Here is a 26197-nt window from a genome sequence, read left to right as displayed (position 1 = left end):
CTTTGCGCGGGGCACGCTGGGAAGCGAGTCCACTCGCTCTCTCTCGGCGGCCAAGAACTACAACTCCCGTCGGGCCCAGGACGGAGCAAGTTTGGCGAGGCACGTCGGGAAAAAAACGAGCCCTCTCCGTTTTTGTTTTCTTCTGAACTAGCGCCTCTTAATGGCCGGGGAGGAGATTTCCAGGCGTGCTCTTCTTCCCCTTTGGTTTTCTGACGTTTGTTCTGGTTGCCAACTTTTCTCTTTACTTTGGCGACTGCCCGCTGCTTTCCCATGGCGTTTGTGAGCTCTTTTTTTTGCTCTGGGAGTTAACCCAGGAATGCCGTTCTCTTGGTTGTGTAATCACATAAATTGTTTCAACTCTTGCCCTCAAAACGACGCTATAGAGCACTGCACACCAAGACAACTAGACACAAGAACAGTTTTTTCCTCCAACGCCATCCCTCTGCTAAACAACTAATTCCCTCAACACTGTCAAACTATTCACTAAGGCTGCATTACTATCACTATTAGTCTTCTCATCGTTCCTATCACCCATCTCCTCTCACTTATGACTACAGGACTGTGACTTTGTTGCTTGTATCCTTACCATTGATATTGATACTGTTTTCTGATTGCTTATTTGTACCCTATGACCATCATTAAGTGTTGTACCCAGGGCCGGATTTAGATGAAAAGAGGCCCTAGGCTATTCCACTTATGGTAAGGTGACCAACCATCCTCCTTTAGGGAGGACAGTCCTTCTTTTGTAAGTTCTGTCCTCCCTCGAAAAGTGTCCTCCTACATGTCCTCCTTTTCAATATTTGAAGGCTAATCTGCTGCGTGTTATGTGACGTATTTTATTAAACAGTTTTAATGGTGTTATTTTTTTACTTCATCGCAAGTATATTGAACAGATATTGAATCTTGTGTTGAATTTTTATCTAAAGAAATGCTAGACATTAAAATAGATGACAATTGTCTCTTTGAAGAAATTAGAAGACTGAATGTATATTTAAATTCTGAAAAATTAATACAATGGGAAAATCAACATGTTGAAATTGATAAAAGATGGGTGGATATTTTCAGCCATTTCAAAAATGAACATATTCCATGTGAACATTTATTTATACTTGTTCAATTTACGTTGTGCTGCCCTGGAACTAATGCAGCAGTTGAAAGAGTTTTTTTCAATTGCCAATGATTTTTCAACAAGTGAGAAATCGAGATTGAATGTTGATACTCTAGCTGCAGCACTTGCCGTAAAATTCAATATGAAGGATATTTCTTGTTCAGATATTTCCAATATATTGTTAGAAGATGATACATTGACAAAAAATATTAATTCAATGGAAAAGTACTCATTTAAATAATAATTAACAGGCATGTAAGCATAATTACAATATAAAATGTTGCAAATGTTTTTATTATGCATATATCATATTTTAGTGTATTATTGTTGCAATGAATAAAATATTTCTTTTATTTACGATATATTTTTTCCAATTTATTTGTCCTCCTTTTCATTGTAAAAAAGTTGGTCACCTTACTTATGGGACCCTCTCACCTCCCATTTTTAAGTTTGTAAATTACATGAGAGATAATAAAATACATCATTACTGTGATATATATCAATTTATTAAATGAAACATGTTGTAATTGGTACTAACCTTTATAAAAAATGTGGCACGGATAATAAATAAAAATAAAAGGCCCCTCTTGATCTTGAGGCCCTAGGCTGAAACCTATTAGCCTTTAGGAAAATCCGGCCCTGGTTGTACCTTATGATTCTTGAAAAACGTATCTTGTCTTTTTATGCACATGAGAGCATATGCACCAAAGACAAATTCCTTGTGTGTCCAATCACACTTGGCCAATAAAGAATTCTATTCTATTCTATTCTCCAAACGCGAATACCTATTAAAAATTCCATAAACACGCTTACAAGCTTGCCTTGAAGTCGTGCGAAAGAATCACCCTTTTGCTTTTATTCAACCGCTTTAAAAACAAAAAGAGAGAGACCGGTGTATCAGGAAAGGGAGAAATTTAGCACCATCCTTATTTTGACCTACTCAAATGCCCGAATTACGCTCGAAATCTCCCGAAGGTCGGGAAGAGTACTTTTTTAAAAGCTCAGCTTAACGTTCGTTGCGTTAATTGGGAGCATAGGATGGGTAATGAAGGACCTATCTAGATATGGAAATTTTAATAAACATTGGATTTAATGTAAATAAATATAAAAATTATAAATTAGTAGGATATCTTTTTTAAAAAAATAAATTAATATAAATTTTTGAATTCTGCTAGGGAGGTGCAACATGGGAAAAATAACACGAGGAAACAAAAAGATTCTGTGATGAATACCGGCTCTCCATTGAGGAAGCAGCCTTGCTTTAAAAAGCTTCCCTTGAAGCTGATGGGAAATCAGGGGGAAAGGGGTGAAGAACGATGCTGTTGACAAGACAGTCTACCCTGACACAATGCTAGAGACAGACAGCCTAATGCCTTCCATGTATTGTGAACTGTAGTTTTCATAATCCTTTGCTATTGGGCCTGTTGTGGGGGGGGGGGGGTAGGTCAGAAACATCAGGAAGGCTCCAGGAGGCCTTTTCCTGACTTGATAATAGCCTGAGCTAAGCCCAGCAATAGTTCCGCTCCATAGCTGTGGAAACTCTCATGCCACGAGATGGGAACAAAGACTATCTCGTGCCGCCTTCAAATCAAACTTTCTAACAGCGCAGATTTAAATTAAACAGGGCACACAGGGACAATTACCAAAAAAAAAATAATTGGCAATGAGAGTCGGCATCATAGTTAAGGATATGAAAAGCTACGTCTTGCCCCTTTCCCTTGGTGCTGTAGGCATGTACTTATTTCTGAGGCTGATGATACCTGTCTTGAGCATGGTAGCCTGGCAGGTAGGCTGCTGGGTACAGAGAAACAAAAATCATATAGGACCAGCCCCATGGCCTCTGCTGCATTCATGATACCTGTTGAATGACCAAGTGCTTGTATATTATTGGTGCCACATACCCCCGCCTCCCAAATGAACAAGGCTTGGGCAGAACAGGTAAGTGCAATCTATGCCAAAGTGAAGATTGCACATTCCCATGCTTTTTGACCCCTTTGGGTTGAGGAAGCCTCCATAGCATAGACTAGACATCAGGAAGGATGGGATGAGCAGCCTCAATCTCCTTCTCCAGAAATTCCTAGACGTCATTGGCTTAGACTGCTGGGGTCACTTGTGTTAAAAGGCAATCAAGGTGCTATTGTGAAAGGGACGTGAAACTTTTCCAGGCTTTTAAATGGGAAACAGCTTGAGCAAAACATAAGTTTGGCAACCCCTTGGCTTACTATCATCGGCTGGGTTCACAAACTGTATTAAGTCACCGAGTTTGTCTAGCGTTGACTCTACAGATTAAATGACACTAACCACTGCAGCTTGTAAACTATGGTTTATGGCATGAGTGAACTCAGATTTTGTGGCTTAAACCACTAAGGCAAATCATGCTGTCCTGCAATATACAGATCTAGCCTTCTCAATCCATTTGCCTCTTTTTAAAGCTCTTCTATTGGCAGAAAATCGATACTTTTTTTTCCCTAAATGCAAATTGCAGTGATGAGGAATGCTGTCTTTCATTGCTTAGTGTAAAAAACAGTTTTTGTTCTGCAGAAACTCCACCCCCCCCCCTCAGGAGGGAGGGCATCATGCCTGTCAAGCATCAAATGTCCACACCTAACTTCTCAACTCATTATTACTCAGATAACATAGAGGAAGGAGACCAATCCTTGAAATACATTATCGTGAGGAGTATTAAATAAAATGACCCCTATTAATTTTCATCAACAGACACAGATATAAACATTGTGCTTTATTGATATTTGTATTAAACACACACACACACACACACACACAATTCTGTAAAGGTCTTCAGCAAAAGGAAGTACCTCTGTCTGGAAAACCATCGTTTCTTTGAAAATGGTTAAAGGTGGAGTCCTTGCCCAGCAAGAAATAGGCCTCTGAGGATATATTTAATAATTCATATTCAGCTCCCAGTGAAATCACAGTTAACGGGATCCCAAACCTTGGAAAACTGTCACCTTGTTAGATTCAGCTTTTTGAATCAGCACTGCTTTGATAGGGAAGCAGAAAGTTGTGGTGTCTTATAAACCCTTCTAAATGTAACTCCATATGTGACCGGTGCCTGTTGCTATTCTTGCAATTTGCTTACATTTTGGCACTGGGAAGGACTCCCATCATCATAGCCAGTGACAATAGAGACTGTGCATATTTGTTTGTTTGTTTGCTTACTTGCTTGCTTTTAAAACAACACTATTATTCCTTGTTATTCTGAAGCTGGAACATTGTACTAAGCGATTCAAAGTATGCCAACGTTTGGATTCCTTCCAATTTGGTTTAAAAAAAGAAGAAGACAAAAACCTTCATTTCACCAGTTACAAAGCAAGGCAGAAATAGAACAAAGCAATCCAACATGAGTTTTATGACAAACAATATACAGAATAGGGAAACATTAAACGTGGTACTTTTATCCTACAAAAACAATTGTTCTAAAACAATTCAATGAGTTGCTTTCATGTTTTTATTTTCGCCATAGCCTGAAACAATTGGCATCTACTTGTTGTACCTCAATGAAAGCCTTATCTCTGATGTTGGCTGTTGTTTATATGGCACCGATGTGTAACTGAAGAGAGACGCAACAGCATCTGGAGTAAGGGTAGCGATTAGCACACCTTCACTTCAAAATCCCAGGAACACGGATCCTTTATTTTAACTCTAATTTATCTCTTAAAGTGAGGCTGGGTCAAATTTCTTTCCTACAAATAAAACCATTAAAACCAAATAAATGTGCCAAAACTATGGCTGTCGGGTTGCACAAAATAAAATACAGCATTTCAGTAAATGTGATTAGTAACTGCTGTAAGTGAAGGGAAGACTAACAATTGGGAAGGTTTTCTTCCTCCCAAGTCCAAAAGAATAAGAATACGTATAAAAGAGATTATTGGGGGTAGAAGGGGAGGGGGGGCGGTGAAACTCTCATAGGTTTGCTAGATTTGAAAGTGGCCTACGTAGTTCTTCCTTCTGTTAAGAACTTGATCTATAGCAAAGTGACGGTGATTGTAACTGGGGATCATACTTCATGCTAAGTAATAATATTGTTTGCTCAATTTGGGGTTAGTATGAGTGAACCCAGTTCAATTGGGGCTTGTTAAACAAAGCACAGAAGAGCACTGACCCTAGCCACTATTTGTTTTTATGCTATGAAAGCTTTAACTAATGTTTCTTCATAACAATCACTATTTAAGTACAAGCAGTGCCCACCAAAGAATTTGGTTTTTTGCCAGGCATATTCTGGAACAAAAAAAAAATGGATTGCAGCTTTTGGAACCAGTTGCAAATCCAAACAGTAATGTATCCATTTATGCTAATATACACAGAGCTTCTTTGGTGTAGTGGTTGAGGCACCAGGCTAAAAATCAGGAAACTGAGTTCTATCGTCCCACCTCAGGAATGAAAGCTGGCTGGATGACTTTCGGCCAATCACTCCCTCTCAGCCCAAAATCTGAGACTTGGGAAAAGCTCCTATCACAACCAATGGATCAACATTCAGTTGATCTGAAAAAAGCAGACTTTGCACTCCTGGGAAAATTGCTTTTCTAATTTCAGCTTTGTTATATGGGAATTTTTCTTTCAAAATTCACTGCATTCGGGGGGGGGGGTTGTTCTTGAAAGAACATGCACTAATTTGTCTAATCAAAATTTAAAAATATTTCCAAATCATCTGGTCTAGAGATCTATGATCTTCTGGAGGTTTAGAAAGCAGCTCTGGAAAAAGCTGGAAAAAAAATACCTGGCTCGAAAATCAAGCCAAGAAATATTTTGCAATTACACACAGCACTGGTGGATTTTAATTTTAGAATATAGCAAATCTATGTTTGCTTCTCAAAAGTAAACTCTACTCTGTTCATCTGGGCTTACTCCATTATTTTGCTTTTACCCAGATTCATTCTGCTATGGAAGTCAGAAGGAATGGGAAAAGCTGTGTGTGTTTAATGAACAAGAAGAACAAATTTATATTTCCCATTTCCTCCAAGATTTTGTTTCGATGAATTTCTATCACAGTCCAGTCACAAAGCAAGATATTTTATACAGTTTACTCACTAGAGGGCAGCCTACTAGCGTCCATAGCATCCTTCTCTTCATGGCTGGCTCTCTATAGCATTTCTAATTGGCAGGAGTGAGAATGAATTGGGCGGTTTACCGCCCTTCAGGTATGACTATACCTGAAGGAATTCTGATCTGGGCAGGAACAGAACTGATTTGTTCAATCAGCATTTTTGTGTTTCTCAATATCAGCAGTAGCAAAATATCACTAATGGCCCACATTCCTTCAGAATCCCTTGAAACTCAAGGTCAGTTTAAATCCAACTGAATTCAACCATCAGTTCCAGAATGTGCACTTGAAAATACACCATCATGGTTGCAACCTGGCTCTCGTGGGCAAAGAATCGAATTTGATTTATATCACACTCTATTTTATTTTATTTTTTTCTTCACTCAATGGGATTCGGGGGAGGAGAATAGCTTGGCTGGCAACCATCAAAGCAGACTGATTGCAGGCACACACAAACAGGTTTTCTGAAGTATCCACCAACTTTTTAGTCAAACATTGGCAATGTCAAGGAGTACCCAGGGACCATCAGGATGGGCTCTAAAACAATATGGATACTTCCTCCGACTAACAGTGCTTCACAGTAAATTCTGCACTAGGCTAAAATAGTGACCAATTACAGAAGAGAGGAGCGTTCAAAACTGTGCAGAAGCCATCAGGTTTTTTATTTTTATTTTTTTAAAAAACCAAATCACAGCCTTTGCCTCTCCCAAATTGGGATGGAATTTTGCTTTTTTCTAACTGCCTATTTATTTGGTGGAATCCGGAACACCTGAGTTATGTCAAGGTTGTATATTCTGTAATAAGCCCTCAGGATAGGGAGGAGTGATGGTGAGAAAAGGGGGGGGGGAATTGTTCCCAAGCTCTTGTATAAATGAGCTTGACTCAAAAGAATTATGATAATGCCATAAAGCTCAGTGTGCTTTTATGCCCTTTCAAACAAAAATACATTAGTTAACTTTCAGGAATAAGGAGACCTCTCTCCTGTTACCGATTTCTTTTTTGTAGCAAGGATTAAGTTGCAGCTGGTCTCTTTCCTTGGTCCCTAATCTGACAAACATCCCCATATTCCATTCCAGCAAAGGAGGAAATATGAAACTTAGTGCTTTTTTTTTTTAAGTCTCTTCCTCTGGCATCTTCTACACAGGACCATAGAAAGATTCCCCCCCCCCCCCTTTCCTTATAACAATTGGCACTCTCTCCCGATTGCTTTGTGGTTTGGAGGTATTGGAGATTATTGCCTGAATCGTCCACAATCGAGAAAGAAGAATATTTAAAGTTGCTTGTAATCGTGAATAACTAAATGCCCAAAGTGGAAATTGGCTTCCTGCATGTCCAGGCTTTGTTCATATCCACTCTTCTCATTGCGATATGGGGATTCCTAACAGCCAAACAGAAACATCACGACGACAGACAGAACCAAGAGTGCCAAATGTCTTATTGAGAGGAAGGAGCAAAAGCCTAGTCCTCTCATCACATGGGCACGTTGGCTTCTTCGCTGAGGTTACTTGTCACAAATTCTGAGGGAAAAAGTACCCTTATCCTTCATATCCACCCTGAGGATTAATCAATTCCTCTACCGTTATACATCTTACTAGAGGAATATATAACAAGTGTCAGCCTCCTTGTCCTCAAGAGGTTTGTCCCTTCAGCCTTATGGCCAACTGTAAGGCTCAGCACGCACTTGGTTCACGATTAAGGCCCCTCGGCTTGTAATGGGCAGAGGGTTGTCACAGAGCGCAACACTTCCCTAGGCAGCCTAGAAGGCTGGCTTTATCTGAGCTGCTTCCAGGGTCATCCATCTGTGGTCAGAGCACTTTGGTTTGTTGGAGCAGCTGCTAGCAAGTCTCTTTCGAAACCCTACACTGCCAAAGTGGGCATCACTCCGTTTGCATTCAGGGATGGACTCCAAGTGGAAGTGTGCTCCCTCAACCGGTCCTATTTGCCTTGCGAGTCCAGAGCCTTCCAACCCGAAGAGACCCAACCGAAGACAGCTGTTGATCCACAGTGCAAGATGGGAAAACTGGAAATGCAGATGTTCTTCAGAAGCCCATCATCGGTCTAGATACGTTGCTTACTATGGTCAACATCACAGAGGCTTTGGAGACGAATGGAAGTTTGCCTTTGCAGTTCACAATCACCATAAAGAGTGATTGCGTTAAGGTTTTTTTTAGCTGCCCGCGAAGAGTCAGAGAAAGTTTCCCGCCCCCAGCTATGTCCTCTGAGCATCAACTTTGCTGAACATCCGGCTGTGCCAGTAATCCGGATTATCAAAGGCACAATCTGAGGAGTCCAATGTGCGCAAGGGTTTCATGAAACAGTTCTTGGGACAGGGTGGACTCTGGCAGCCAATATACTGGACTGGGGGCAACACAGCACCCATCTCCTCGTATCCCTGCTCATCCGGGGAGCTCTGGGTGATGCCAGAATCCATATCGGTATAGTCTCCCTGAGAACTGCGGATGCTACTCAGGGACTTGCTAAGTTTGGGCTGTTTGTTCATATACTCGTAGTCCTCTTCCTCGTCTTCATCCTCCCTGCAAGGTGTAGTCAATTGGGAGCTTGGCACACTGCCCAAAGAGGCACTCAGCTCTGAGCCAAGATCCATATACTCATAGCCAAGCTCCTCTAAAGAGGCTGGCCGGGGTTGTGAGGATTGTGGAGTACGCCGGTTCATGTACTCATACTCTTCCTCCACTTCGTGTACAGGGATGGAGCCACGCATCAGTGAAGCGGTCATGCCAGCAGCACGCTCTATGCCCAAAAAAAAAAAAAAAAGACAAAAGGTTTTGTCATTCTGTGGTCACCTAGAACAAGAAACAACCGTTGCTAAGGTTGAAACAAGAATCCCCCTGAAATTGGGATACATCTGTGTAGTAAGTGAATTCAGCAATGTAGTCCATTCTGCTTCTAGGAACAATGGAAGAAAAAAAGAGAGACTGTGGAGACTGTCTAGCGTTGTCTTGTGCGAAAGCAGGTAGGGTTACGCTTATACTGAGTCTTCCGTATTCTAAGGGATAATGTGAGAAATAACAAAAAGACAACCTCGGGTGCAATGTTTCAAAACTGAGTTGACTACAGAGAATGAGATCATGGAAGCTGTACCTGCAACTCCATTATAGGGCCGTCCTAGTTTCAAAATCTGGGATAATTCCATTGCTATGAGGAGGGAATGGTAGGAGGGGGCAGGATGAGGAAAGAAATAGCAGCAATTGCTCTGAATCATAGCTTTTGTTTATTCTATTTCAGTGTGGCTGTCTTCACTTCAGAGTTATTAGCCAGGGCCAATTATTGGCCAACAACTGGAGCAAGTCAGGTTGAAAAGAGAGCCAAGGCTATCTCTATAGGGCAGATCTGATAATAACCCTGGTTTCTCCAACATGGTATGCGTACATTCTATTCTTTATTCAATTCAATAGAATTTATTCAATTCTATTATTCTTCTCTTCCTTCCTAGTATTTATCTCTTCCAACATTACTATAACCAAGTTGCTAGTATCTTTCAATGTATATTGTTTTTATTTGTTTCCTAATACTATTTGATAACCTTGACTATCACTAAATGTTGTCTCTTTTTATTCTTGATGAATGTATTTTTATTCTCCTTATGTACACTGAGAGCATATCCATCAAAGACAAATTCCTTGTGTGTCCGATCACACTTGGCCAATAAAGAATTCTATTCTATTCTACCTAAATTCTACCCTCAAAATAATGCTTTAAGGCACTGCACACCAGAACAACTAACAAAAGGACAGTTTTTTCCCGAATGCCACCACTCTGCTAAACAACTAATTCCTACAACACTGTCATATTACCTATTAAGACTGTATTACTATTATTCGTGTTAAGTAAGTAAGCTCCCCGTTAGGAGAGCGAGTGTGCAGAGAAGTGTAATGAGAGCGGTATGGAAGAACACGCACAAACCAGCATACAGGGACACTGAATTCTTCTCTTCCGTCCTACTACCTGCCTCTTCCCAATTATGACGATAACCATGTTGCTTGTATCTTTAAATTTTATATTGTTTTGTTTCCTAGTATGATTGCTTATTAGTAACCTATGACTATCACTGAGTGTTGTATCTTATGATTCTTGATGAATGTATTCTATTTTATTTTTCTTCATGTACACTGAGAGCATATGCACCAAAGACAAATTCCTTATGCGTCCAAACACACTTGGCCAATAAAGAATTCTGTTCTATTTATAGAGGAGGGCATGAACCGCATCTCATTTCCCTGCACGGCCATTTCTATGCTGTTCTTACCTCTGCCATTTCGATCTGGCATAACATAGCCATTGGCATCCTCCTCTCCGTCCGCATTGCCAACGGGAAGCATGAGACTCTCCCGCTGAGAGAGGTAAGCACTGTCTCCCCGGGACTGCAGGCTGCGGCATAAGCTTCCGGACAGTGACAGATCCTCTGTGAGGTCGTAATCTGAGGTTGTGCCTCGTCCTTCAGAGGACTCTGATATAGTACGGCCCATCGACTCCTGCCTTATGCGCAAAGTCTGCCGGGAGCCCGGTCCCATACCCTGGATCCAAAAGAGATAAAAAAATCAGGTAATGATAAATATTTACTGATGCCTGGAAAACTCCCATTTTCTCTGATTACTGGGAGTGGTAATGATACCCTACAAATGACTATTTCCAAAATTCTACAGCCTGCTTGGTCACAGTTGAGAATTCTGGGAGTTGAATTCCACACACAGGCTGGACAACACTGTTCCGAAGTTTTAAATATACAGAGTCATTCAGTCGTGCTCTGCAGCAGACCTACCCAATTTGAAACCACTCAAGAAGGCCGAGGCCTTTGGTTGTCAATGGTAGTCCATCAGAAGCTCAGAAACTAAAAATCAGGAAATTTATCAAGGGCCAAACATGTACAAATTCATAGCTAGTGACATACAGACGTCACAAATTATGAGGAATGGCCAAGGGGGAGGGGTGTGATAGCCTTTATCTGGAAGGTCTCTACCTGAGCTTCTTTAATAGTAGACACCAGACCTTCTATCGTAGCATTCTCCAATGTGGCACAATCCAGATATTTTGGAGCATAGCTCCCATATTTCCTTCTTCGCCAAACCCAATACTTGCACTGTCTGGAAATAATAGTGTGACTCACTTGGAGATACACTAGGAAAAGCTAAGATAAATTTTCTGAAGTGCATTAAGGCCTTCCCTTTCCCGCCACCCACTAACAACTCCTTCCTAATTCACTGCCTCCCCCCCCCCCCATACTAGTGATGGACTATAGTGGTTTATTATACTCCAGCTTTTTTTCTCCGTACAAACTTAGAAGAAATCCGTACCTGCCGACTTCCACTGAGGCTGCTTTGATTCATAGGGATGTATCCAGCAGAGGAATTCAGAAGATTTGGAGGCTGGAGTAGATATTTTTTAAAAAAAAAAGAAAACACTCAGTGTTGGATATCAATTGGATTTTTTCCTTAATATATACAGAGAACGGTTTTCTTCTGCTTTCAACAAAAGTTTTCAATTATAATATATAATGAGACAAGAATTAACATGTTAACCTTTGTTTATAGATGCATCTTAATCCTGCATCTGTACATTCTCCCCTGAGGAATCCGGCTACCAAACTCTAGTTGGCAGAGGCTGTAGGAAGTGCAGAGGATGAGGGATACCGCATGTTCCATTCTCTGGGATTGCAATGACTGGAAGCCCACTCTCAAACCTCAGCAGCAAAGGGAGCCTGTTAGCAGCTCCTCCAGCTGCACCGATCTCCAGGTTTCCACTCTGTTGAGGATCCAGGTTGACTCTCTGGCAGTTTCCAGAGAGCCCCCGTTCCCCATTGAAGACCTGATAGGATCAGTCCCTGCCTATCCCTAGGTTGCCTCCTGACCATTTTGCTGTGTATTAGGCTATCTTACATTCGTCTGTTTTCTAAGTGGGAGTAATAAAGGTAATGGCAATAGCACTTAAGACTTGTATCCCGCTTCATAGTGCTTTGCAGCCTTCTCTAAGTGGTTTACAGACCCAGCAATCCAGGTCCTCATTTTATTGACTTCAGAAAGATGGAAGGCTGAGGAGTCAGCCTTGAGTCAACCTTGAGCTGGTGAGGATCGAACTCCTGGCAGTTGGCATAATTAGCCTGAAATATTGCATTCTAACCACTGTACCACCACAGCTCTAATAAAATAGTACTTGAAAACAAAGCCAATCAGCCAGAGCAGCAGCCCCCAACCTTTTGGGCACCAGGGACCTGTTCCATAGAGAGAGGTTTTTCCTTAGACTGGAGGGGGCGTGGTTTCACGTGATGCCTGCATCCTGCGGGATCAGCCTTTGCTTATTTGAGCGGACTGGTTTCTGGCATGCTGCGGACCGGTGCCAGTCCACAGACCGGGGATTGGGGACCTCTGAGTTAGAGCAGCAGAAGATTGCTTCTCTCAGTGCAACTGATAAGCCAGTGTTCTCCCCAAGTAAAACATAGTCTTCTAGCGTGGTCCTCTAATTAATCACCCAACATCAGAAATCTCACTTGTCCCAAAAAGTACGGATATATATTTGTGATGAACTAAGTGTAAATTTAAGAAATCATTCTACAGCTTCAGCTCCAAATTTCCAATTCTGTTCTAAAATGGCCGTGAGGAGTAGGGTCACACAGACTATGGTAAGGGGGAACCTTCTTACCCGCATGGAGTCCACCCATTGCCGAGAGGCGAAAAGATTGTGAAGTTCCTCCTCCTCCAACTCTGATTCCATCTCCAGTGTCTCCATCTCATCTAACTCCTTTTCGCTGAGTGACGGTGGCTCTACTGGAGATAGCGTCCCGCTTTCTCTCTGTGGGGAAGGCCAAGCATTGCCTTTTAACCTTATTTCAAATGGTAACCTCTTCATACAGCGGCTGAGCATTGTCATTAAACATCACAGAGGGGAACATAGTGAGAGCAGAACATTTCATCTCAGGATAAGAAGCCTCTGTGTAGAAATGAAGAAAGGGAAGGAAGAGGCCTCCAGTTATCCTGGAAGTCCATTCCATGCTCCCTTCAGGTCTTGGCTTCTACAACATCCAGGCATGTTGAGAGAGAGAGGATCCAAATTGCATAGGCATGAACTGCAACCAAAATTATCCTGGCAGACATATTTCTCTTACTACAGTATATCAAGCAACATGCTATGGAAGTACACCTGTGTTTCAAGCAGGTTCCATGGTGAGCTTTGGGATCTTAAAAGCCTCTCATGCCATGCCAAAGAACTCAGCTATGAGATGAGAACTTATAAGGCTGCTCTGTTTAATGGGGCATAACCATTTTCTGGTAAGGTAACTGCTTCAGCTGTGACATAGCAAATGTTTTATTATGCAAGAACATATTTCCATTAAGAAAAAGTTTTATTTTTTTATAGGCACTGGCATGCCACACCCAACCTCCTGCCTACGTCTCACACAAACTATCTTTCTATTTGTCTATCTTTGAAAAGAAAAACATGACCACACCCTGTCTAATAAACAGGATGTAACTACTGATCAACTAGGACTGCAGAAGAAAATAATGAGGACATCTCATGGATACAATGAACGCATGCTTAACCAAACCCTTTGAGTATTTAACGCTTTTAAGGTCCCCATTGGTTTAATGTGTAACTTCAGGTGGGAAAGGGAGTCAACAACAACTGACCTTAATCACCAGGTAGCGAGGAGGGTCACGGGCCATTCGTGTGAACTCATTGGCTAGCTCTTTGAAGGTGGGACGAATGTTCTCATCAATCATCCAGCCTGTAAAATTAGAAAAGGTTAAAAAAAAATCTTTCAAATAAGCACCAAATACCACATCTCTTATAGTTTAGGACAGAAGTGGGGGAACTATGGCCCCTTTATGACTTGTGGATTTCAATGCTGGCTCAAGAATTCTGGAAGTTGAAGTCCGCAAGTCATAAAAGGGCCATATGTCTATGGAGATTCTCAGTCATCTAGGGCAGAGTTGTCCCAGAGCTGAAGAAGCTTCTTGGATGAGAAGGGAAACGTCTTCAAAGAAAACCAGAAAGTCCAGTTGCCTCTAGAATAAAGCACTTTTGGGTAAAAGGGGCATAGTTCCCCACCCCAGGTTTAGGGTAACGTCATAAAACCTGTGGTTTCTTGATTAGTTAATGAACAAACATTATTTTAGAAGGTGTTAGTGAAGCAGGAGTATAAAAATAAATATACATACATTTTACCATCACCATGTAGACATCAATTGTGCAGATCTGGGGTTGTGAGAGGCGTTCTCCCTTTTCCAGTAGGTCAGGAACTTCTGAAAGGTGGATTCCAGCATAAGGTTCTCCTCCGAAAGTCATCATCTCCCACAATGTCACTCCTGTTGGGATGAAAAATGTGAGTGAATAGGTCAAATTAGATGTTGCACGGTTAGCTGAATACATGTTTATCTATCTATCATCTATCTATCTATCTATCTATCTATCTATCTATCTATCTATCTATCTATCTATCTATCTATCTACCTACCTACCTACCTACCTACCTACCTACCTACCTACCTACCTACCTACCTACCTACCTATAAAATTGGCTGTGTGTGTGTGTACCGTGTTTCCCTGAAAATATGACCTGTCCTGAAACTAAGGCCTTGCCACGTTGTAAAGGAGGGGGAAATATAAGCCCCCCCTGAAAATAAGCCCCCTGGATAATCCCCCCTCCAGCCAGGCAGAGCATGGCTCACCGACCTAGCGGTATCCCGAAGGCGCCAAGCCGCTGGAGCGGGGGGGGGAAGGCGCTCACGTTACTTGCTGCTTTCGGGATACCGCTAGGTTGGGGAGTGGCATTCTGCCTGGCCAGAGGGGGGAGTTGCCGGGCGGCTGCTCCCTTGCGAGCGGACTCCCAAAGAGCCAGGCACAGTCTCAGGGGTGAAGCAGCCATGAGATGACCACGCTCACGAGCGGCCGCCCGGCAAACCCCCTCTCCAGCCGGGCAGAGCGCCATTCACTGACCTAGGGGGTATCCCTATGGCGCCAAGCCACGTGGCGCTCTGCCTGCTCCCCAGCTCCTGTGGCTTGGCACATTCGGGATACCCCCTAGGTCAATGCATGGAGTTCTGCCCTGCTGGAGAGAGTGGTTGCGTGAGATCTTGTTTCCCCCCACAGCTCGCATGCCTCCCAGCCTCACCATGCCCTGGCCCAGCTCTCCCTGCAGGGCAGGGCGCTGCCGCCACTTTCGCCACCACTTTCACTGCCGCTTTCGCCACTGCTTTCGCGGCCGCCGCTGCGCTCTAAATATAACTTCTTCTCTGGCTTCCAAACTCTGGAACTCGGCTTCTGATTCTTCCAGCAGCAGCTGCTCTAGGAGTGTGCTCTATGGTTCTGGGCCCTATGGCAGCCAGCCCCCAACCATAGAGCGCACTCCTAAAGCGGCTGCTGCTGGAAGAATTGGAAGCCTAGTTCCCGAGTTTGGAAGCCAGAGAAAAAGTTATGCTTGAAGCGTGATGGCGGCGGTGCCCTGGCCCTGCAGGGAGAGCTGGGTCAGGGCATGGTGAGGCTTTGAGGCATGCGAGCTGGGGGCAGAACAGGCACTCGCGCAACCACCCTCTCCAGCTGGGCAGAGTTCCATGCACTGACCTAGAGGGTATCCTGAATGTGCCAAGCCGTGGGAGCTGGGGGAGGGCAGAGCGCCACATGCCTTGGCACCTTAGGGATACCCCCTAGGTCAGTGAATGGCGCTCTGCCCGGTGGGAGAGGGGGTTTGCCGGGCGGCTGCTCGTGAGTGTGGTCACCTCATGGCTGCTTCACCCCTGAGGCTGTGCCCAGCTCTTTGGGAGCCCGTTTGCAAGGGAGCAGCCGCCCGGCAACCCCAAAACAATAAGCCCTCCCCTGATAATAAGGGCCAAGCCATGTTTTGTGGGTCAAAAGAAAATAAGACCCTGTCTTATTTTCGGGGAAACACGGTATATGTTCCAGCATAACTCTGGAATACCACGAGCTATTTCAACCAAACTTGGTACACAGATGACTTACTCTCTGGAAAAAATACTTAAAAGAAGGCTGAGGTTGCGTGCTGGAGTTGACAGGGCAATGCCTCCTATGCCCTAACAAATTGCTCCACATGCCACCTGTGGCATGCGTGCCATAGGTTCGCCATCACGGACCTAGCACAAAGATTCCTAAAAAACCAGAGGAATGTTGTCAGGGGGACCAAAACAGTTGCCAAGGGTGTGGGTGGATTGTTCCTGCTTTCTTCTCATTTACTGCATGTTTTGATCTGGAAGGAGGAAAATTGCAGACTACAGGTCCCTTTTCCCCATGCATAAGGAGGACAACACTTCACAGTTCTTAAGCTGATTGTTACTGATAAAAATCTTTAGAGTATCTCTGAGTTTTTACTGGAGGATCAGTTCATCGAAGATCTCAAATATCTTAAAGCATAATGAAGGCAGGTCCAGTAGGGCCTGTGGGAATCCCCCTTGATCTGCATTAAATAACTCAACAACATGAGTCAATTCAAACCATACAATCTGAAGAGCATTTGGAAGCTATAGCTGTCCCAGACTGCAGTGGAGGCATGGTTCTTAGGGCCTCTGGAATGGTCCATGTTATTTGCACTGGTTTTCCTGTTTGCTTCCAGGTGCAATTTAAGGTGTTGCTCATCACCTATAAAACCCTACATGGCATGGGTCCAGGCTACTTGAGGAACTGTCTCACCCCGATGGGACTGGCCTGCCCCACCCTTGCTGGCAGAGGGGCCACACTGCAGATCCTGTCAGCCAAAGAATTTTGGCTAGTGGGATCCAAGAGAAGAGCTCTCTCTGCCATGGCTCTTGCTCTCTGGAACGTTCTATCCCCTGAGGTGAAATTGACTCCCACCCTCCTCACTTTTCGTAAGAGCCTTAAGATCTGACTCTGCCAGATGGCTTCGGGACCCAATTGGGGAGCTTCATATTGGAGATGGTTGACTAATAAACACTTAATCCCCCTCCCACCTCCCATGTGTCCGGCTCTCTCTTTTCCACCTTGTGTTAATCTTCTGTGTCATTTTTGTAATTGATGATTGTACAGGTAATTCTTGACTTACGACCATAATTGAGCCCAAAACTTCTGATGCTAAGTGAAACATTTTAAGTGAATTTTGCCCTATCTTACAACCTGTCTTGCCACCGTTGTTAAGTGAATTGCTGCAGTTGTTAAGTTAGTAACACGATTGTTAAGTGAATCTGGTTTCCCCATTGACTTTGCTTATCAGAAGGTCGCAAAAGGGGGTCACGTGACCCCAGGACACTGCAACCGTCATAAATACGAGTCAGTTGTCAAGCGTCTGAATTTTTATCAGATGACCACAGGGACACTGCAGTGGTTGCAAGTGTGAAAAACGGTCATAAGTCACTTTTTTCAATGCCATTGTAGTTTCAAACGGTCACTAAACGCACTGTTGTAAGTTGAGGACTACCTGTAATGTCTTCTAATGTTTTTATGTTCTAAATTGCCGAGTCATTGGATATGAGACGGACGGCAAATAAATTTCATAATAAATAAATAAAAATAAATAAATAAAATCATCAGATTGAACTAATTTGATTAGTCAATTCGATAGCATTCACTTCAATTTTCAACCCATTTATTTTAAGATTCAGTTTGAAAAAGTTCTTCAACTGAAATTTTTAAATTCAATCTTTAAATGTAATATTTCAAAGCCTGAATTTGTCTCTCTGTCTTGAAATGCTTGTTTTGTCATGAATATGAAGTCCAAAAAAGCAAACCAAGCTCTAACAAAGCAGAATCAAGTAAAACAAAAGGATCAATAAGAGTAGAATATTTGTTGCCCAGGGATGAAATGAGGGATCCTTGGTGCTTTCTGATCTTGACTGCTTTCTTGCAGACGTTTCATTACCAAACTACATAACATCATCAGAGCACCAAGGATCCCTAAACATGTCTCGATTTCTAGAAACTTATAACAATAACAAAGATTGAGTAGCTACAGTCAAATTCTTAATAGATGGCACAATCAGACACATACCATAACTCCACACATCACTTTGGTGTGTATATTTTCCAAAGTGTATACTCTCCAATGCCATCCACTTTATTGGTGTCTGAAAAACATAAAGAAAGAAAAATTCTAAGAATGAATTTTATTTACCTGTAGATATGCATACATGGAAACACTGGTAGAAGTTTCTTGGTGGGTTAAGCAACTCCGAATGAGATTCCCTTTCCCTTGGAACTTTTGAAATAAGGTGATTCTTTAAATCTTAAAGGATATATTTTTGTCAAATTGTAGCTCACAACTCCTTGGTAATAAAACCTTGACATGCATTGTGTTCAATCTGATTCTTCCAGCCAACCAAGAGTGTGAGAAGAGCCATTCAATTGGTGTCCTGGTCCATCTGATTGCTTGTGGAGCAACAAAAATCACCATTTGGAATATAAAGATAGCTTTGCCCCAGTTTGAATGACCAAGTGCAGAGGTACAAATAATTAACTTTTCCCAATGTCTGATTGTAAAATCAGGCATATCTACAGCTGTATCTAAATTGGTACAAAACACACATGTAGAAGTGTTCTAACACACATCCATCCATCCATCCACCCACCCACCCATCCATCTACTGTATCTATTTATCTATATCTATCTATCTATCATCTATCTATCTATCTATCTATCTATCTATCTATCTATCTATCTATTTATCTATCTTCTATCATCTATCTATCTATCTATCTATCTATCTATCTATCTATCTATCTATCTATCTATCTATCATCTATCATCTATCTATCTATACACCCACCCATCTACTGTATCACTCTCTCCATCCATCTATTCTCTCTCCCATCCATCCATCCATCCATCCATCCATCCATCCATCCATCCATCCAACCAACCACCCATCTACTATTTCTATCTATCTATCTATCTATCTATCTATCTATCTATCTATCTATCTATCTATCTATCTATCTATCTATCTATCATCTATCTATCTATCTATCTATCTATCTATCTATCTATCTATCTATCATCTATCTATCATCCATCATCTATCTATCTATCTATCTATCTATCTATCTATCTATCTATCTATCTATCTATCATCTATCTATCTATCTATCTATCTATCTATCTATCTATCATCTATCTATCTATGTCTATCTTTCTAGCCATCCATCCATCCATCTATCAACCATATCTATCTATCTATTTATCTATCTATCTATCATCTATCTATCTATCTATCTATCTATCTATCTATCTATCTATCTATCATCTATCCTTCCTTCCTTCCTTCCTTCCTTCCTTCCTTCCTTCCTTCCTTCCTTCCTTCCTTCCTTCCTTCCTTCCTTCTTTCCTTCCTTCCTTCCTTTCCCTGAAAGAGGTACTAACCTTAATTTCATTGTAGAAGTATTTCTTATCATCTGGGTAGAGCAAATCAGCAATGCCAAAATCTGCCACTTGTACTTGGCTAGGGGATTTAACCAAAACATTACGGGCAGCCAAGTTGCGATGTACCATGCGATGTTCTTCCAGATAGTACATACCCTGAATATTAAGAAGGAGATATCAATTTTGCCATGACCATGAATTCCGTCCTCTTTACAACCCATTCCTCTACTATAGGTATTTTACTATTTTACCATATTCATGCATATAGTAGTCTTGAAGCAGTTACCATATACAAAACCAAACTTCCATAAGTCTTTTGTAATTGGTTATTTATAAGTCCCAGTAAGAACAATTCTGGTTTCAGCTGAGTATTAAACTTTGTATCACCTATGCATTTCTATCTGGTGTCCCCCCCGCCCCGCAAATTCCACCAAGCACGATAAAATCAGTTCTTCTTATGAATGACTGTATTCCAAAGCTCAAGTTGGATTCATCATGGTTTAAGCATCTAAGTCATAATATTCTCTGCTAGCCCCGCCCTTACATGTTAGCTCAGATCATCCTAATATAAACCCAGTATTTCATTCCATGCCCTCTCTCTTCAAGGGATTGTGAGTTTTGAAAGGACTGCAGATCCCAGGATCGGTAAGCCCTCTGATCCGTGGGGCCATCCAAGAATGTGTTGGGGAAGAGCAAAATTGAAGGAGGTTGAACATTTGTGGAACTTAGGAAAATATATGACATCACTTTTAAAAATGGAAATACGTTTTAGGATGTACACTTAGTTCCCGTTAGCTTAGATCTGTTTAGGCCTGCGGCTGCCCTGTATGAGTCAAAAGAGCAACCAAGAACAACACTCTTGTGCAGACGCATAACTGCAAGGTAAAGTTAAAGAGAACATTAAAAAAATATTTCAGGGACGTTTCTCCAACTCCCCTTATGACAGTGAAAATGTAATTGTGCTTCTACAAAATATCCAGTGCCCTTAAAGTTTTGCAGTTCGTCTATCCTGCAAGTGGCCCTGGTATATATATCTCATATGACAGTAGAGAAGATTCCTCAGTTCCTGAATTAGGATATGCTGGAAGAAGAATGGAAGGCATTCTTTCCCTCAAACAATGGGAGATCCTAACTGACCCGGAAAAGGATTCCAGCTGTTCTTGTGCAAAACCTACCTTGGCAATCTGGACACACCAGTTGAGCATCAGCTGAGAGCCGATGGCGTCCCTGTTTTTGCGAACGTACTCCAGCAGGGAGCCCAATGGTAGAAGCTGGGTGACAAGTTGCAGCTGGGGACCAATGCAGATGCCCAAGAGACGGACAATGTATGCGTGATCCAGGCTACCTATAGCTAGCATGTGCTGCACAAAAGAAAAAATAAAGGTAGCATCAGGGTAAAGCTTTGATCGCAGCCGAAAGTGAAGGTAGGAACTGGGGAAGTTCGAAGGGAAAAAAAAGTAAGTGTAGTGCGGATTGAATATGGAATCAACACTGCTACTCTTTAGTCACAGCTTGCTTCAGACGTTTCACTATCCACCCATCCACCTAACCCCATATCCTTACTCTGCCTATGCGTATGTAAGAGATTAGCCATCTCCTCCAAACAGTGGCCAAGAAAAGCTTCTAACAGACAGACAGCCTGTGTTTTTAATACTAGTTTCCACAGGGGTAGGGGATGGGGACCATGAAGCAACAATGATGAAAGAGCATCACAGAAGGATCCTTCTTGCAAGGCTAATGTTTGGCATTATCTACAAGTGTTTTTTTAAATTATTTTAATACACATGGACAGGTTAATTTCGACGTCATTTGCCAAAGATCTCTCCTGTCCATCATGCCCCAATCCGTTGTCAATACCATGGACTTCTGCATACCCCTGTAGCAGTTCTCTTCCAAAAATGAGATATAAATGTCCTGTGCGTTTTGATTTTCATACAGATGGCTTAATTTACTATAACCTTCCTTATTTCTGACCACCCCCCCCTACAAACATGTCAGGATTATAGTTCCCAATTTCTAATCAGCATATATAGAACCAACATGCCTGGAAGGCGCTGTTACAGAAATCCAGGTTGTTATAGAATGTGCCCTGCCTGTGGTCATGCACACTTCTTTCACTGCCTTATAGGGCAATGGCCTCAACCCACCCTTGCTTTTCGGTCCCAAGAGGTCATTAGAGTTCTCTTAGATCTTGATTTGGTTACAACTGGAAGAGGAAGGAGACTTAACTCTGGCTTACAAGTGGGAATTTACAAGAGGAGATTTGCACTTACAATATCAATGAGGACAGACATCCTCAAGATAAACTAAAAGTAACGATAAAGTTAGAGGGAGAGAGGGAGTGAAACCAATGGCTATATAGAAATGCCCTAAACTCCCCCTTGTTTTTATGCACACAGGGAGGGGGGGAGGGAGGAACAGACAATCATGGTCCTATTCCCAAAAGACTGATATGTAAAGAAGGTGAGATATTGAGAGCCAGTTTGGTAGATTGGCCAAAGCGGTGACCTAGAAACCAGGAAACCGGGAGTTCTAGTTCCACTTTAGGCAAGAAAGCTGGCTGGGTGAATTTGGACCAGTCAACTCTCTCAGCCCAACTCATCTCATAGGGTTGTTGTAGAAAAAATAAGCGGCGGAAACATTAGATAAGTTTACCCACTTTGAATTGTATATTTAAAAGGCGGGATAAATAACAACAATTTATATTTGACACCCCTCCCCCTCTTCCATGCTAAATGTTTCTGATTAGGACTACAAAGAGGATGATTATGAGGGCCGTAATCAGTAATCACAGATGCAAAGTCTTTACAGAAACACAGAAGCTCAGGGATGAAGTTCACCATACATTCAACATCAGCGATCAGCAATTCCATCACAATTAAAAGTGACCAGCAAAGTTGAATAAATACTCAATCAAAAGCAAGCAATTCATATCCAGATCAACTGCGGTGAAGATGATTTCCTTGCAGCTGAAACGCAGGAAATCCGATGCCTTTTGACATTTACTGCAGTTTATCCAGAAATGTATCAATAGATAATGATCTTATTAATTTCTTGTCTGCCTGCCTGTGCACGAGAAGGAATTTATGGAGACCAATCGCACCTTCTCCTCCTGAGACCTATGTGGCACTTACATCAGTTACAGCATGGAAGGACTGTCGGCCACTCGGGTCCTGGATAACTTTGATGCTTACAGGGATCTTAATAGAGTCTCCTTCTGGAATCCAGACCCCCTAGAAAGAAGGAAAACTGAGAATGACCAATTGTTTAAAATGAAGAACCATGCATTAAAACAATAAATATTGAGGAATCCCTGGGAATCATGATCTTCTAAAATTCTTATCTATCTTATCCCGTGTATCATTCAGCAAACTCTAGGTTGAATTTTTCCTATCTGCTTCTCTTTTCAGACCAAACAAGAAACAGAGAATGCCATTAGTCTATCCTTTTAACCATGGAGCAGCGATGGCTCCGATTTGCCCATCATCAGAATTTTTAATAGCTGCATCTCAGCCAAAGCTGAAAATCAGGGTGCTCTTTATATAATACCCTACAGCATATTGAGCTGAGTCACTTCTCTGTTTAAGAGAGACAATGTTACTTAGGATGCAATGTTACTTAGGAAACAGAAAGCAAATATAGAGAATGAAGGATGCTTGACTTGATAAGTACTCGTGAACTGTAGTTGATCATAAACTGAATGTAGGACAGTAGTGAGATTTAGCTGCTAAGCAAGGCAACTGCAGTTTTAAGCTGCAGAGACAAAACCATTTCAACCAAATCATGGAAAGCAAACATTCCTTTGATCCGACCACAACTCAAATACAGGTTTAGCACTGGGCACTGCAGTTGAAGAAGATGGCAGAGAAATTGGAAGAGATTCATAGAGAAGCAGTGGAGATGATCAGGGGCTAAGTCCTATGAAGAGATACTGAAGTTGTTGGGTAAGCTTAGCCTTTTAAAAAATAGTTGAGGAGAACTATGACAGTGTTGTCCCCTTAATCATTTTCCTCTTCAAATACCTAGAAGATGTCATGTACAAGAACATTGGAATCTATACTCTACTTCCAGAGTTCAGGACACAGAATTCAGGTTATATAAATATTAGAAAAAAGAGCAGTTTGACAGTAGAACCAATTATGCAGGATGCGGTAGCTTCTAATTCACTGGGGGCGTTCAAAATGGAGTATAGCCAGCCATCTCTTTTGGATGCTGCAAAGAGCAGGGGTTGGTCTTGGTGGCCTAAATGGCCCCTTGCAACTCTATGATTGTTGGTACACTAACCCTCTTTCCCTCACCATAGAGCAGGGGTGGGGAACTGTGGCTCTTTTGCGACTTGTGGACTTCAACTCCCAGAATTCCAGAACCAACATAGCTGCCTCAGGAATTCTGGGAGTTGAAGTCCACAAGTCGCAAAAGAGCCACAGTTCCCCACCCCTGCCATAGAGTAATGGATATTCCAGGGGCCACCTTGTTTTCACAGATATCTAGAGCAGCTGCTGAATGAAAAGTGACAATAAACAAGGCTCCAGGTATCACTTCTGATTTCCTCTTTGAAAAATATTAGGAAGCAGCTCATTTACCGCAACTAGTTTAGAATGGAAGATCTGTCCCTTCCTCTGAAAGGAACTGGTTCGTTTTTCAGCAGCGCTTAACATTTAGACGTGTTGGCAAGTAACAATTTGCAGAATGCTTCGTCAGCTTTGGGAATTGTAGGCCCACCATACTTGGAGGAGGCTGGATATGAGCAAAATGCTGTAGAGAGGTGTTTCTCAGTCTTGGCAACCTTAAGACGAGTGGACTTCAACTCCTAGTGCATGGCTGGCTGGGGAATTTTGGGAGCTGAAGTTCACACGTCTTAAGGTCGCAAGGCTGTAGAGAATCAGCAGGTCTGTAAAAAATCAAAAGCCATCCCGTGCAATCTTACCCCATTCAACACGTTTACTTATCTCATTCTCCAACTTGCCCAGGTGTATTAGATATAATTGTCTAGCTGCAAATTCTTCTTCACAATATTCTCTGCCCCTGGCTACATTGCAGCTTGAAGCAGCCTGGAGCATGTTTAACCCCAAAGAAGCAGAAGCTCTTTCTTCCATGTTTCCAACTTACTCTGTGCACCGTTCCAAACACGCCTGATCCTAGAACTTTCAGTTTCTTTAATTCTGTCTCCTTGAAGATTCGAGCCAGGACCTTGTTGGCTTTCTCGCTGGGATCCAGAGGTTCCAAACTCTTACAGGGAGAAGAAAAAAAACCATAAACAGGTCAGGGACCCCTTGTTTTCTCAGCATTCTTCTTGGAAAAGGCAGCGGTGGGCAATTTTGGGGGCTAAGAGCATAAAAGGATTTCCACTAGAAAATGTGCATAATTATAAAATGGATGCAAGAACAAAACATCCATTTGTGACAAGAGAAAACTAGCCTTCTCCAGTTGCCTGCTGCCATCCTAATGGGATTTTTGTAGATTTTTCAAGAGCTTTGCCTGGTAAAAATATGTCAGAGAGTTATAAATATGATGTAGAGAGCCAATTCTTTGCTGTGCAACCAATAATTTTTTCTAATCGTTTATTTTTGTTAAAACAAATATTTAAAATCAGGAGAGCAAGGAACGTAAGGCACATTTGCGCCCATGGGCACAGGGCTGCTTATTCCTGTGATAGTAGCACCCTAATTCTCAAATATACCAAAACATTCAAGATTTTTAAAATAAGCTTCACTTCAATCCACAAAAATCGCAGCCCTAGGGTGGCAGCAGGCAACGTGAGAAGCCTAGCCTCCTCTCCTCACAAATGGTTGTACCAAGATGATGCCAAATAACTGTGAAATTCTTCCCCATTATGCCAGCATTTTTAGTGAAATTTCTAGTAAAGGATATTTCTCTTAGGAACAGACATTTTTCATAGTCCTCAAAAACAGGCACAATATCTCCCATTGCCGCCGCCTCCCTCAAGTAAAGCTACTGATGGACCCAGGGATGTCTGTAGGGTGGGGAGAAGAAGGGAGGTATTAACAGTGTCAAATGGCAGTGCTCAACTGGGCAATTGAAATCCAGCTTTTAAAATATATATTTTCCAATTATCAGTGCTCATTAGGGCAGCCCTAAATGGAATATTCCCTTCATTTTTCTCTCGTGTGGTATTTTCCATTTTAAGGTAGATGGCTGTACTTCCGACAAAGTTCAGTTCTATACTCTGAAGGCAACCTGTTTGAGTTTAATTTGGATTTACTCCCAGGCAAAAGTGCAGCTATAATAGACTGCCCCCCCCTCCATCACTCACAGACACACCCAACGTAAAGAGATCAGGATTGGGTCTTGGATAATAAATGAAAATGCCCCCTTTCCTTCCACATGGTCAAATCTGATTGGTTACTTGTGTCAGGGGTGGGCTGCTGGGGGTTTGCAGGGGTTCGGGAGAACCTCCAGCTAAGATTCTGTGCAGTTCGGAAAACCCCCAAATCCCACTCCTGGCTGGCCACACTCCACCCACCCTGCCCCTCCCAGGAGTCCCCACGCGGCCCATTTTGGATGCAGGTAAGTGCAAGGTGCACGCGGAGCCTTGGGGAGGATGAAAAACGGGTCTACCGGAAGTTCGGGAAGGCTGAGGAGGCTGTTTTCACCCTCCTGGAAGGTCAAGGAAAGCCTCCGAAGCCCAGGGAGTGCCAAAATCCCGCCCCCCATGCTTCAGGAGTCTGACTAG

General features: G+C 42.4%; 1 protein-coding gene across 1 annotated transcript in view; it reads right to left on the bottom strand.

Annotated features, from left to right (window-relative positions):
- Positions 1-4403: 4403 nt before the first annotated feature.
- The window catches only part of ERBB3 (erb-b2 receptor tyrosine kinase 3), a 107218-nt gene continuing 85424 nt past the window's right edge, over positions 4404-26197 (bottom strand). The window contains exons 18-28 of the mRNA XM_081934725.1: positions 24613-24732; positions 22638-22736; positions 20679-20864; positions 19504-19659; positions 18136-18211; positions 14342-14488; positions 13811-13908; positions 12825-12974; positions 11483-11554; positions 10438-10705; positions 4404-8921 (exon numbers count right to left, since the gene is read on the bottom strand). Of these exons, the coding sequence (XP_081790851.1) occupies positions 8380-8921; positions 10438-10705; positions 11483-11554; positions 12825-12974; positions 13811-13908; positions 14342-14488; positions 18136-18211; positions 19504-19659; positions 20679-20864; positions 22638-22736; positions 24613-24732 (1914 nt within the window). The 3' untranslated portion in view covers positions 4404-8379. The remainder of the gene's footprint in view (positions 8922-10437; positions 10706-11482; positions 11555-12824; positions 12975-13810; positions 13909-14341; positions 14489-18135; positions 18212-19503; positions 19660-20678; positions 20865-22637; positions 22737-24612; positions 24733-26197) is intronic.

Source organism: Natrix helvetica (genome assembly GCF_964273705.1).
Source record: "Natrix helvetica genome assembly, chromosome: 1".
NCBI classification, from domain to species: Eukaryota; Metazoa; Chordata; class Lepidosauria; order Squamata; family Natricidae; genus Natrix; species Natrix helvetica.
The sequence above is the reverse complement of the archived record's forward strand: the minus strand, read 5'-3'. Positions and strand labels throughout refer to the sequence as shown.